At 44.1% G+C, this 14,168-nt stretch overlaps 1 protein-coding gene across 1 annotated transcript in view; it reads left to right on the top strand.

Annotated features, from left to right (window-relative positions):
* The first annotated feature begins 2,177 nt into the window (after nucleotides 1-2,177).
* The window catches only part of HS6ST1 (heparan sulfate 6-O-sulfotransferase 1), a 199,203-nt gene continuing 187,212 nt past the window's right edge, over nucleotides 2,178-14,168 (top strand). The window contains exon 1 of the mRNA XM_074833592.1: nucleotides 2,178-2,774. Within this exon, the coding sequence (XP_074689693.1) occupies nucleotides 2,257-2,774 (518 nt within the window). The 5' untranslated portion in view covers nucleotides 2,178-2,256. The remainder of the gene's footprint in view (nucleotides 2,775-14,168) is intronic.

Below are 14,168 nucleotides of genomic sequence, written 5' to 3'. Positions count from 1 at the left end.
CGATCTCTTCATAGTTCTGTCATTTCTAAATATTTGTATGTTTATAACCGCAAGCAAACACATTGCAATCCTAAAATCTGCTCTGCTTTTTTTATGCTGTGGTGTATAGTCCAACCACGTATGTAAATATCACGTATATGCCTGTATTTCCCAAACTATAATATAAAATTCAAACCTTTAAATTGGGTTTGTACTATGCTTCTGCATGTAGCTGAACTTTGTGTATAAGAATGACATCATTGTTTCTGGAGTTACTAGCCTACATGAAAAGAGGAAAATCAGAAGCAGACTTTTAAGAGGAAAATATCAAACAAAATAAATGGTTTGAATGCAATATATGATGCTTTTGGGCACTATAAACATTTTATTGTTACTTGTTTGGGAAGAACTGCATAACTCACTGGGGCTCCACAACTTGTGAGTAATGCAGCCATCTCAAAATCTAGCAGATTTATCAGTCGTGGTGTTCAAATGAAAATCCAGGATCTCATTTCCTCCTAAGCTCTTATAAATTTGAGCCAGTGTTTAACAATGGTTCATCTGCATGTGTTTACTGACAGTTGTTCTAAGACATAACTTGGATTAAAAACTGTAATCTGAGGGGAATTTTTTACTGCTGGAGCACTAAAATCTAGTCATAACCTTTATTTTTAAAGAGCACTGAAAACTTAAGAAAACTCTCACCAACAGCAGTAATTACAGGAGGTACGGTATTTTGGTTAGAGATTTTTTGCCAGAAATTTAACAATGGTTCATACTATGAACTCTGCATAGAGAGTAACTCATGTCTAGATGATGCCACGACACCGAGCCTCGCCCTGCTCCTTGACACGGGGCCACGCTTCACCCTCCATTCGCGGGCAGCGGAGGGAGGCTCCAGACGGTGACTTGCGGGGGCTGCCCGACCCCTCCGCGGGAGCCAGCGCGGCCGCGGGGTGCTCCTCGCACCTCCGGGGCAGGACTCGGCGTGGGGAGGTGGTGATGAAGCCCAGCTGTAAGGGGCTTCTGAGGGTCCTCTGGAGGGTCCCCATCGTGCTGTCCCTGGCAGCAGCAGCCTCGCTCCCCGCTGCCGTGCCGCGGAGGCCGCTGCCAGCCGGCCGCGCTCCCGCCCGCTCCCGTGGTTTTTGCGACTCCTGTGTTGCAGAGGAGTGCTGCAGCGGCCCCGCTGCCCGCCGAGCGGCAGGAAGCATTTCGCTGGGAAAGTTTTCCGTACATCACACCTCTGTTGATTTTTGCCTCAATTTCACCTACTATTACTGTTATTTCCGAGCGATGCGGCTGATGGTGCGCACAGGCTCCTTCCTGCTCGCAGCCAGCCTCCTCCTCTGGGTGACCAGAGCATTTCCCTGTTGCATCCAGTTGCGACACCGCAACTAAAGGCTTGCGGTGTCCCACGCGGCGGCCGCCGGGGAGCGGGTCTTCCCGCTCCCACCCCACGCACGTTTTCCTGTTCCTAGGAATTGTCAAGACGGGAGTCGCGATTTAGCCCCCGCGGAGCGCCCAGGCGGGCTCCGGGGGGGGGAGGGGGGGGATTCCCTTGAAGGCGGCACGTCAGGGCTGCCCCTGGGCGCGGCGAGAGCCGAGGGCTTCGCAGGGAGCCTCAGACCCCCCCCGGGGAGCCGCAGCCCCCCCCCCGGGAGCCCCGCGGGGCCGGGGCCGGGCGGTGCGCGGCGGCGGGCGCGTGGCGGCGCGGGCGCGGCGGCGCTGTGCATGCCGGGCGCGGCGCGCGCGGGGCGGCGCGGGCAGGAAGCGCTGGCGGCCGGCCGGGCCGAGCCCCTGGGCAGGCGGGGAGCGGAGCGGGGGGGCGGGCTCTGCCGCGGCGCTGCCGCTGGGGCACGGCGGAGGCAGCGGCGGGATGGGGGTGGCTTCCTGAAGCGGGGAGGAGGAGGAGGAGGAGGAGGGCGGGAGGGGGCTGGTTTTGCATTTCGGTCCCTCTCCGCCCCCCTCCTGCCCCCTCTCTCCCAAGTTCGCGGCGCTGCCGCGGCCCCTCCGGAGCGGCTGGCTGCGGGGCTGCTCCCTGCCCCGCGCCCGGCGCTGCTCGGCGGCGGGGCGGGCGGGGAACCGCGGGGAGCCGAGGCGAGCCGGGGAGCGGCCCGCCGCCCCCTGGGGAGGCTCTGCTCCGGGGAGCAGCGGCGGAGGAAGGGGGGGGTGGGGGGTGGGGGGGGAGGCGGCTGGCACAGGCGCCGGGCTCCGCCGCCCGCCCCCCGGCACCGCCGCCGTCTGCCCAGCGCTGGCAGCCCCGGGAGATGGTGACACATGAAGCGTGCGGGAAGGACCATGGTTGAGAGGACCAGCAAGTTCTTGCTGATCGTGGCCGTCTCGGTGTGCTTCATGCTTATCCTGTACCAGTACGTGGGGCCGGGGCTGAGCCTGGGTTCCCCCAGCGGCCGCTCCTACTCGGAGGAGCTGGACCTCTTTCCCACGCCGGACCCGCACTACGTGAAGAAGTACTACTTCCCCGTGCGGGAGCTGGAGCGGGAGCTCGCCTTCGACATGAAGGGCGAGGACGTGATCGTCTTCCTGCACATCCAGAAGACGGGCGGCACCACCTTCGGCCGCCACCTGGTGCAAAACGTGCGGCTGGAGGTGCCCTGCGACTGCCGGCCCGGGCAGAAGAAGTGCACCTGCTACCGCCCCAACCGCCGGGAGACCTGGCTCTTCTCCCGCTTCTCCACCGGCTGGAGCTGCGGGCTGCACGCCGACTGGACCGAGCTCACCAACTGCGTGCCCGGGGTGCTGGACCGCCGGGAGAGCGCCGCCGCCAAGACGCCCAGGTACCAGCCCCCCCCACCCCTTCCCCGCTGTCCCCCGGGCTCTGCCGCCGCTGGCCCGAGCCCCCTCCCCGTGCGCTGCTAAAGCGCTGTGCCCCGGCCCCCCCCACCAGCCCTCCCGGGCTCCCCCCGGCGCTGCCCGCCCGCGCCCTCCGCCCTGCTCGGCCGCGCTGGCAGCTCCGCCGACCCCGCAGCACGCCCGTGGGTTTGTGCTGTTGACTGTTCTAAACATTCAGTCGTTATCTCGGACCTCGCCTGCCACCTCTCAGTACCCCTCACGCCGTGCCCTAGCCTCGCGCTTGCCTTTCTAAGCGCCGTTGCCCCAACCTGTGCACCCCTTTTCCTCCAGCTGAAATTGTTCCCCGGTGCAGCTGAGGCTCTCCTCACGCCCGCCCGTCCTCACGCTAACCTCCTTGTTTCACCCCCCCTAGTCCGCCTGACAGTTTTGTGCCCGTTGCAGAAAACATCCCTTAAGCACCCTTTCCCATGTCCCTTGCTGTTTATCTTGATGGGAGACCTGAGGTGAAATCCTGCGGGGAAAGGAGCTCCCCTGTACCTGTTCCTCGTGTCTCCCTCATCTGTGCACCAGGAGCGAGGGAGAGCCGCCCTAAAGCACCCTCAGTGCATCCCCGTTCGACACCCAGGGTATTTCTGCCCTCTTATCCCATTGTTTCTCTACCTTGTTCTCTATAAATTATAAGCTTCAGAGGAATTTTCTGTTTGAAGTGCTCCGGTAAAGACAGCAGCTTATATTAAGATCTCCAAAGATTATGTTCTTTTAGCTCAATATACCTTTGTGTCTTTCATTTCAGGAGACAGGTTTCTTTTAATTGATTGCTATTTTTTAACATCACGCACACCTTCTTTGACATGTCGGTGTTTTTATTATGACACTTTGTAATCTGTTTGCCTTAAAGTTTCATTCTTAAAGGTGTCCAAGATCTTATGCTAACATTTGCGTATGCCATATGATTTATATGCATATTGTTAATACCACACACAATCCCTTTAGTCAAAAGTGGCCTGTAAGAAAGTATGTTTTAGCATCATAACTGTTTTTTCTCTGTGTTTTTTAAAAACGATTTTTAATCATTTTTCTTCTATCGGAGCTGTGTGCGGTTGCCGGGGTTCTTTATTGTCTCTGTCATGATTGCTGCTGTTTTCAACCCGTTTCAGTGTTAGTCATCCAAGTACCATGCTCAGATTGCTGTCATGCTGCCTGACCCAGGAGCAGCAAACTGAAGTCTCTATCTAAAGGGCTGAGTATTAAGGCTTTCCTGTGGTCTCATTTTATTAATAAGGGGCTTGAAAACACCTGCAAGTAAAATATCCTCAGCCCATCTAGTTGCTCGTGAGATTTTAGTGAAGTGTTGTAAGGAAAAATGCACCAAGTTCAAATCTGATTTTAAAAAAGAAACAAAAAAATTACCCGTTTTGTGAACCTTGGCACTTGGCTAGCAAACCATTAACCTTATATGAAGACCTGTGTGATTTTATGACTTGTCTCAGCCTTATGTGCTTCCGTTGGCAATCTGCTATGTGTTCAGTATTTAATTGTCTCATCCTATTTAGCAGTTGATTTTTTGTATAGGCACCTGAGAACAGGGCACTTCAGGTTGTGAAGTAGCAATTAAATTCCTTACTGCAACTCATAGGAAGTTGAGAACCAGAAGCCTATTCCCTCATCTCAAATGCTTGTAAATAAGATTTTCTTTGCCATTTGTTTTGGAACATCAGGAACTAGATGCTTCTATATGCTTCTTATAACTGTCTTGATTTTTGGTGTGCAGGAAAAATAATTAATCTTGTCCCATTCCCATATGTCTTTGCATATCCAGAAATAATTCTGCTTAATGTGGTCTCTCTTCTTCCCTTAAATGTAAATTAGGACTTCGCTTTCAGCAGTCTGAGAACTATGATGTGGAAGTTTTAGATCATCTAAGGTTTATTGCCTTGGTCTGTTAAACAAAAACCAAAATTTACTGTTCATTGTATCTTGGGGATGGTTTTGGTGCAATGAACGGCTGCTGGTTATCTTAATAATACCGTCCTAGGATGCTGCTCCGTTGTAAGGTAGTCCAGTTTAGTAGGCACCTTCTCCAAGCTATTATTTGTTTCATGTCTAAGAAAACTGGGAATAAGAGACAGGCAATGCTTGTTTAAAATAAAAATTTGATGGATTTTCTTTGTTAGAAAAAGGATGGTCTTGTGTTATGTCTGTAACACTAAGAGCAATATAACTTTATTTGTCCATTGTGAACGTTGGATCTCTTATGTTGAAACAGGACATATTTTTACATAAGGCATATGCTAAAGAGGCTACTGTTTTATAATGGAACTGAACTACAAAAACATATCTCTCTTTCAAAAGAAAAAAAAAAAAAGTAGCAGCAAACAACCATTCCGTCAGGGTTCGCTCAGATTCTAATATTCTCCAGTCTGGTTTTTGGAGTACAATCTTCAAATTCGGCTTGTAAAGCTAATGTACTGGCCTCTGCATTTGCTACTTAATGAGAAGTTTAAACCTTTGTTCTTCCACCTATATGTTTATCCCCCAAAACAAAACAGCTGACTTGTGATTACAAATAAATCTGCCTTCTAGTGAATGTTGGAAAGCATGAAGGTCATTCAGTATTGCCCATATATACAAATCATGAGCTTAAAGCTCTTAACTTTGTAAGAAAGGCAGTTTTGTCACTGCACAGTGCCCTCTTGCACTACATTCCATAACCTGTGCATGGTACATAAATTTACAATGCAATTGCTCTTTTTATTGTTCTGCTGTTCTGTGTTAGGCTTAATGATTAGGAGCCCTAGATTGCCAAAGATTGCAGATTTTTTTTCTTCTTTTTCTGTCTTTTGCATTGTTATAGTAAGCAGTTGGAAATGGGTGTTTTAGCTCTAATGCGTCAGCACTCTTAAAAAACCCAACAAACTACTGGTTCTCATCCCCCTCCCACCCTGCTAGTGACTTTCCCTGTTTTGTATTCAAAAGACTTCTGGACAAGCACTTCTTGAAGCAAATGTTATGTTTTATACACAGCTGGTAAAAGAAAGAGATTGATTTGTTTGGGGGCTGTAAAACTTGGGACTCCAAGGAACTCTGAAGCTGGCTCTGTTTATCAGTGAAGTCACTTAGCTGCAGTTCTCTTCATGGCTTTAGTAGAGGGCAAATTCCAAGTTTTTGGGAATGGAGGCCTCTTCATTCCTTGTATTATTAGGCGTAAATAACTGCTGGAAGAGACTTTTTTTAAAAAAGCAGTAATACTAGGATGCGTGCTTTGAGTCATCATGATGATATTTCAGAAAGCAGAGGCTAAGCTGTTTCTGTGAGCTGCTCCCTTAAATTTGTCTCACATAAAACTGCAAGAGATTTAATCTCTTCAGTTGATTCTGAAAAAAAGGCCAAACTCAGTTCTTTCGGTTGACTTCCAGAATTAGAAAAATCTATTAAGTGATCCCCTAGTAACTGGTCCGTCTCTGCTGAAGGACTGAATGAAAGCCCTTAGAGGTGTTGGGAAGGTTCCCTTGTTAGTCCCAGGTGGATTCAGTGCCCTTCTGGCTGCTGTCTCCTTTCGTGCTCCCAACCCAAGAGCAGAGCTGGCTGTTCTCAAATTGTCCTTGAAGGACACTTCATGCGTGAGCTTGACTTTCGTGTAATGTGATGCAGGAACAATACAACAAATAAACTATGCTGAGGGAATTCATGCTTCCTCTCCTACCTCTTCTCAGAAAAACCCCAAAACCCCAAATAAACCCAGCCTTTGTTGCTATCCTACTGGTTTCTTCTGCCTCATGAAAACAAGACCATCTAAGCTGGCATTTTCCCGAAGACACATTATTCATGTGGAAAGGATTTTAAGGCTTACAGCTCCTTTAAAACTACGTTTCGTGCAAGCTGCCTGTTGCTGTGGAGAACCCATGTACTTCGTAGAGCGTTGGAAGGGCATTGCTGGCTCTGTGCTCCCCAGCTCACACGCATGCTCTGCCTTCTGTTATGCTGTTTCAAGTACCAGGTAGATTTTTTTTTTTTTTTTTTAATGAGCCACCTCAAGACACTAGCTTAGTCTTGGCTTTGTGTATGTGTTTGTGTCTTCTGTCCAACATAGAAGTTTGGTTTCTGAGTTCATCTGTGGACAAAAAGATCAAATGAAGTATTTCTTAGTGATTTTTAAGAGCACGTGCATGCTTCCAATTTCAGTATTTTTTCCTCAAGATTTCATATGCTTTAGAAATAAAATCCACATAATTTTATGTAAGAAATCTATGGCAGGTTAGTAAAACCTGCTGTTAAACAGATCAGTCCAAGTTTTAGAATCTCTCTGATAAGCTATTTACAGCTTACGTTTTGGGTTGTGGTTTTTTTAAAAAGAAACAATTAACAGGGATCAGCAGTTTGTTAGTTTGATTTTTCTGAAGTGTGAACTTTCACAGCTTCCAACCACATATCTGTCCCTTTGCAGGGATCTGTTCTTGATGAGGTTTTTATTATATGTGTGCTTAGGAGCTGCAGAGACACATTGTCAAGAGACCAACTGTTTGAGAATGAAAGGCTTTACCAAATCATCTTTATAATATTAGCACTTTTTAAAAGCTTAGGCTTATCGTTCTTTGTGGATCTGTGTGTGCTGGGGGTTGTGAAATACCTGTCTGCAGGGAGCAAGGGGCACTTTTTCCATTCACCAGTTCGACTCAGACTAGTTTCTTTTAAAGGACTGGTGGGGAAATATCAATATAAAGCTATTTTCAGTAATCTGATTCTTTTCTCAAATCCTTAGCATGTGGAGTATTTTAAAGCCTGCTAGCCTGATATGAAACCTTTTGCACCTGATTGTATTCACCTGTAAAGCCAGGTTGGTCTTTCAATCAATTCAGAAGGGCTGGATAGTTTTGTAGGGGAAAATCTTAAAATTTGACATAGTAACTAAAAATAGCTGAAAGCTGGAACTCTTCAAATAGCTGCCTTAAGTTTGAGTGGTGTATTTATCTAAGCTTAAGACTTTTGGCTAGTATACCAGGTTTAATTACTCTTACTGTTTTTTTCCTTTGTTGGCAAAGCAAAAGGATGTGTCCTCAGATGGGTTCCTGCCTGAGTGTATACTTACATTAACCTGATTTTGCAGAACTATGCATTTGGCTGTTTTTCATTAATCTTTAAACAAAAGTTGCATCATAACATGCTAATTTTGTTTTTCTGCTTAGAAGTTTGCAAACACTCTTTACCTAGACCCTAGATTTTGCCTTTTTGCCTTTATCATTTCTCACTCTACAAATAAAAATGTATGCTATTCTCAGTAAAACCTTTGATAATGACCTTTTCTTTTTTTTTTTTTTTAAACAACAGTTCAGAAATAATTGCTTTTAAGAGAGCTGGCTTGATTTTTATTAATAACTGTACTGAATGCTTTGATATATAGTGTAAGGACAGTCTTTCAGGAATGGTCCACTGTAAATGCACAGTTGATACATTCCACCACATGCATGCAAATTTGTTGAGGTTAATTACTTGGAGATTACATTTTGTAACACTTTGTGTGAAGCATCTCGGCCAAAGCAATGCCATGCCCTAGCTTCGAGGTTCTGTTGAATGGTCCTGTTTTGTCAGTTTGAAACGCCAAACAGAGGGCCTGTTCTCCATCACTCACCGAGCAATTTTAGTGTGCATATGTCTCTTCCAAACTAATGTGATCCTGAGCAATGCCACCTACCGAACTTTGTCGCATCTTGAAAGAAAACTGTGATTTAAGAAAATTGGGGTTCATTAGTGCTGTAGGGGCTTTAGGTTAAAAATAACGTGTGATCTGCAAGTATTTGAATTTGCTGTAGTCCAAAAGAACAGCTGGAGCCTTAGCTGGTGTGGCTGGATGGGACGTGCCTGGGGATGTGTGGTGAGGCCTCTTCCCTGCAGGAGGCTGGTGTAGTTGGGTATTACAATGTGAGCTGGAGGAGGTCATATTACCTCTTAAGAAGGCACTACTAGAGGAGATTATGTTATAATTTGGAGATTATTACAATACTGCCTTCCCTCTGGGCCATCTGTTTGTTCTAGGAAGGAGGAGGAGATTAGCCTTCTCTTGTGGCCTCTTCCTTCATTGATTTGCAAGGTTAGACTTAATGGGTTTGTTCAGCATTCAGCAGAAGCTTTTGGCTGCCTGTTGGAGAAATTGGAGGAGTGTAACCTGGGACCTGTTCTCTAGAAAATAATTCAGGATATGCAGGCCCGGAGTTATTTAAGAAAACTTCTTTGTGAGTTGGTTTTATAGGTGAAATTGATGTGCCTTATCTGAGTCATATTTGTACGCAGTGCCCACGCTTCTGGCTCTCCTCAGAGACCTAAGATGACTCCTTGCCACCATTCCGAACCCAAATGTTAGTCACAAGAGCAACAAGCAGAGCCACAGAAGAATCATGATAGAGATTAGTCAAAGGGGTTGTGGTTGTGGCTGTGGTATTCTAGTTACTTTGACCTTGAAGCAAAGAGTGACTGTACAGATGGAACACACCTGATTTTAAATTCAGTTAGGAATATCTGACTTACTGAATGTATCGCACGTGTTCTGAGTCTCCCTACTGTACATCCTGCTGTTTCTTACAGGTTATGGCTTTTGTACATCTCAAAAAGTGGAAAAGCAGCATGGACAATTGCCTTCAGTCAGTCATAGAACCAAGGTCACTGCTTTGTGTCTCTTTATTTTAAACTTCTGGTTATTTGGCAGCAGCTTTACCAAATTTGTGGTAGTAATGGTTTAAATAGGTAATATAGGTCAGTGAATGCTTGGGCTTGTGGTTGCTCTAGAAAGCCAAAGCGGCATAGTCTAACTCCACAAAGCTTATCTTTGTTTATGCTCGTATTTCCAGAAAGTATTAGAGCAGAGAGAAATTTTCCATTATTGGCTGAAATTGTGCTTTGTCAAGCAAAGATGAAGCATGATCTTTAATGCCTAATAATCACAATTGCGATAGTTGCCAAGTCAAGATTTTTGATGGAGTCTTGCTTGATGTGGGCGAAGGGAATGATACTTAAACATCAGAAACAAATGTCTTCCTAAACAAAGGTGTTAGTGATAGTGTGTTTAAAGAGCATGTGAAGCACAGGAGGAACACAGAGCTGAAGTAGTCCATTACAAATTCTCTTGTTTCTAAAATGGTGGTTGACCTTAAAAACAAACAAAAAAAAAAATCTACTTTTTCTAAAGGAATTACAGTAGAATTGATGAAGGGAAATAAAACCCCACCACCCTAGCATAGATTCAAGGCGACACAGTTTCTGTAATCACTGTTTGATGTATTTTTGTTCACCCTTCTATTTCTGTAACAGAGTACGCTGCTGAAAATCCAGTCTGAGAATCTCTCTGAAGAGTCCTTTGGAGATTATTGCCACGAAGACACAAAGAACCTTAAACACCTCTGTACTGTAGCATGTCAAGTTTCAGATCTGAAGAGGATGCTTCAGATAGTCTTGTGTGTTCCTGCCAAAGGAGGAGCTATTTACCAGTGCATGGCTGTTGGAGCCTGAGAGATCTCATGACTGGAAAAAGTGTTTTCAGAAAAGGTCCATGCAGAGAGGTCATCAGATGAAAAACACATCGTATACTTAATAGGGTTTAGTTGTTTCTACTAGTATTAAATGGCATACATGCATTCCCATTTCTGTGCTTAGCCTCAGAACTATGATATCCTATACTGAATGCTGCCTAATCCCTACAAACTGCTGAGTAGAGCTAAGGATGTGAAATATTCTGGGGCATCTCTGTTCCAATGATGCATCCAGAAAGGACAAAGAAACTCCTGTTGTCCACCTCTAACTAACACCTGACTTTATTAGCAGTACTAATTATATAGCTCTTTCACCTGTGTTTCTCAAAGCCTCTTACAAAGTGTATAGTAAATAGCACCTGGTGTTATATTCATTCGCAACCTAAACCAACTTTTAAGTGGTCTGTCTTAAATCTGTCTTTGACCATAAATCTCAGACTTATATGTTAATGTACAGAACTTTCTTGCCCAGTGACTTTGTCTCTTTCAGAAGCAACTAGTTTCTTAGCATGTTATTACTGCTTTGCTCACTACTTCCCTTCCTTCCACCCTATTAATGGCAAATTCTACATAATAGCTCACCTATGGTTTTATAGAGGAAATATTTCACAATTTCCTGCCAATCTAAACTAGAAAACAGTGATTTGCAATTAACTTTTTTATGGTCTGACTCTGTGTTTTGCTTCATAACTAATCTCCAGCCTATTAAGCAGAGATTCTTTGATTATACCTCACTGCAGATTGAAGTATTATCATTCCTTTTTATGGAGCTCTTCTGTGTGAGGGGGGAGACCTCTGAGCTTCCTGAGCTGCCTTTGCATTTTTGTTTTTAAAATATGCCAAATTTCCTTTTTCATTAATGTTAATCTTGAAGTACTAACAAGGCCGTTTTAAGATTTTCTGGCCAAATAGCATTGCTTAGAGTTTCAAAATGCCTGGTGACTTCTCATTCTCTAATTTCAGATACGTTGAAAGCGGCCTGTTTTCTGGACAAGTGCTAAAGAAGTAAAAATGCTGCCTTCTAAAACCTCTTTCCACGTATTGGAGTTACTCTACATTTTAGCCTTAGTTCTTGTGTTAATTAGACATACACGTGTATGAGATACCTGATTACAGGGAAATATTCAGTGACTTTTGAAAGAAGATTTTGTGAAGAGCATGCATTGTTCTTTTTTATCTTAAACAGCTTAAAGAAAAAAGTTTTTTGTATTTTTTCCTCTCAGGTCTCTCAGAAAATTTAAGTGTCCAAACAAATACTGTAAAAAATAGAATTGACTCTTTTGTTTAAACTAACAGCTCTTGCTGCCGTGACCCCCTTGCTCTCAGTAAAGATTTTGTGACCCTATATCAAAGTGTTGGGAAAAAAAATCAATGGCTCATAGCTAAGACAAACAGCAGCAGCATGCTGACTCACCAGTTTCCTGACAGGTTTTGCTTTCCTAGTGGAGATGGGGAAAGAACAAGGAGCACAAGAATCGCAGAGTATAATCATAATCAGTCAACCATCCCTTCTGTTAACATGGCTTAAATCATAAAAGGCAGGATTACCCTCTTCTGTTCTTTGCCTCTTTCTCTTCTCCTCTTTTTCTTGCCACCTGTACCTTTTTTTAGATCTTTGAAAGAGAAAAGACAGATGTGACTTGAGTAGTTCTGCAAGGAGGAAGATTGAGCAGATTTATCCTGGCTGCTGAAGCAAGTACAGTAGGGGTCATTTAGATGAAAAGCCCCATTAAGGGAAATACTTCATCCATTGTGTACTGTGCAGGAAAGCTGGTACATATGCATAGGAGCCCTTTCAGATAAGGAAATGCCTTAGCATCTTTTCTAGGGGGACAAAACTGGAACTTCTTGTTCCAAGCATCTGAATGGAGTTGCCATCACTAATTATACTGCTGTGGTTTGTGTTATTATTTGCAGCACATCCAAAATAAATCATCTTTAGCCTTTTTTTACCTTGAAGTTTCCCTTTATTTGACCAGATTTCCGTATATGTTTAAAAATTACAGCGTCTTTCTAGTGTGTACGTAGCCTGACTCCAGTAGAGCCTTAGACCTGGCCAAAGACTTCACCATTAATTTCACCGTTATTGAAGTGAGGTCCTGTATTTTTAACAAGCATATTGTGTTACATATATCAGGATTCCTACTGTTGCTGCCAGTAGCTTTGATTTTAAAATGTAATGTTACACTAAAAACTAACGACTCCATATTGCCCTGCTTTATTCAAGCCATTATTTGGGCACAGCATTTAATCCTGCTCTTTCTCTCGTGCTTTGCAAACAGGCTTTGTATGAGCAGTGTTGTTTTTCATAATATCTGAACAACCCTTATTTTCCATTCCCTGAACTAACACTTTCCTCCAGGCTGCCATCTTCTTGCGTCTTGATTACTTCAATACTATCTTCCTAAACTTGATAAATTAAATCTTCCTCTTTCACTTTAGAGATCTCTTACTGCCTAACCCTTCTCACTCTTGTAAGTTACTAGAAGTAGGACTTGAACTCGTGAGTCAGCCAGTATTCTCTGCTTCTATCACATCTTGAATTTTCAGCCAAATTCAGTCATATTTTCTAATACGCCCAATCTGCTTATCAAGGGAAAAGTTTTCCGTGTTGAAATGCAAAGTTCCTTAGTTGTTATGACTGAGAGCTCACAGGCCTGCACTGTTATACACATGATGAATGCTATTGTCAGGGGAAAGGTTTAGCGTTGGTATTTTGATTAGGCATCCTCAGAAGTGTTTGGTGCTGAAGCAGGAGTTGAAATGCTAGGGTTCTTTCCTGTCATATGCTTCCTTTACTTGAAGGCTGTGTCATCTTTGCTTAGATGCCCATGACTTGACTCTTCATCCTGTGTGGTGTGCAAGCCATGGTCAAAGCAGTTGCCTATGCCCAGAAGGTCCTACAATGTGGTCCAAACCATCTGATCACTGTTTGGGTGCTTCTAAAGTAATTGCTTAATAAAGAAGTGAAATCAGCTACATTTTCTTGGAAAATGTGTTTGATAGGATGTTTTACTCTTTGAATGCTTTATACTCTTGCAAGACATCATGTGCTTTGTTAAATTAGGGTAAGTCAAAGGAAGGTGAAATCGTTTACTTAAACCTGTGCTTGGTTTTGTGGTTTGTTTTTTTTTTCTTTTAACTAAGGTTTCTCCACATAATGCTGTGTGATCACCTTCTTCCACCTTTCTTAGTCATGATGTGAATGTAGTTCATTTACCATTCACATGCATTTAAGAGTTTCTTAAACTGAGTATACTAGCAGCTTGAGGCCTAACATGGCAGGAAGTAACTACAAAAATGCCCCATATTTTTTATATTTAATTTGCAGACTTCTTATGATGGAGAGGATGGTCATACTCCAGGACTGTGAACCCCATGTATTCCAGAATATGAAAAGAAAATCCATGTGTCTATTTTGAAATGCTGGTTGTGTCTTGAAGAGATCCTTTTTTAACTGGTCAGAAAATTTTAGGCTTACAAAATGTAACTATGCCAACATCAGAAACAACTGTTGATCTCAATAGTCAAATTTAATACAGTCAATACTCTGAAATCTTTTGAGTGAGGTATTGTTATTTTAGGATGAGCCTCTTAGCACTACTCAGAAAGGGTTGTTTTCATGACTTTCACTTATTTGGATGAAGCTGACACCTGTTTATGCAGCCAGTCATAAGTAGCAAACGTGTATTGCAGAAACTCAAAATTAGCCAATTACGATTTTCAGCAGTTACACTGTAATAGGCAGTTACCAATCTTCAACCCCAAGTGTTCAAAAGTCAGACTCCAAGCAGACAAGTGTGCTATCGGTTTATACAAGAGAGTCATTCTCTTAAGAAAATGACAGCTTCTAAATATTGA

The sequence above is a fragment of the Strix aluco genome, chromosome 9 (assembly GCF_031877795.1).
Source record: "Strix aluco isolate bStrAlu1 chromosome 9, bStrAlu1.hap1, whole genome shotgun sequence".
NCBI lineage: Eukaryota > Metazoa > Chordata > Aves > Strigiformes > Strigidae > Strix > Strix aluco.
Note: the sequence above shows the minus strand (reverse complement) of the source record. Positions and strands in the feature narration are given on the sequence as shown.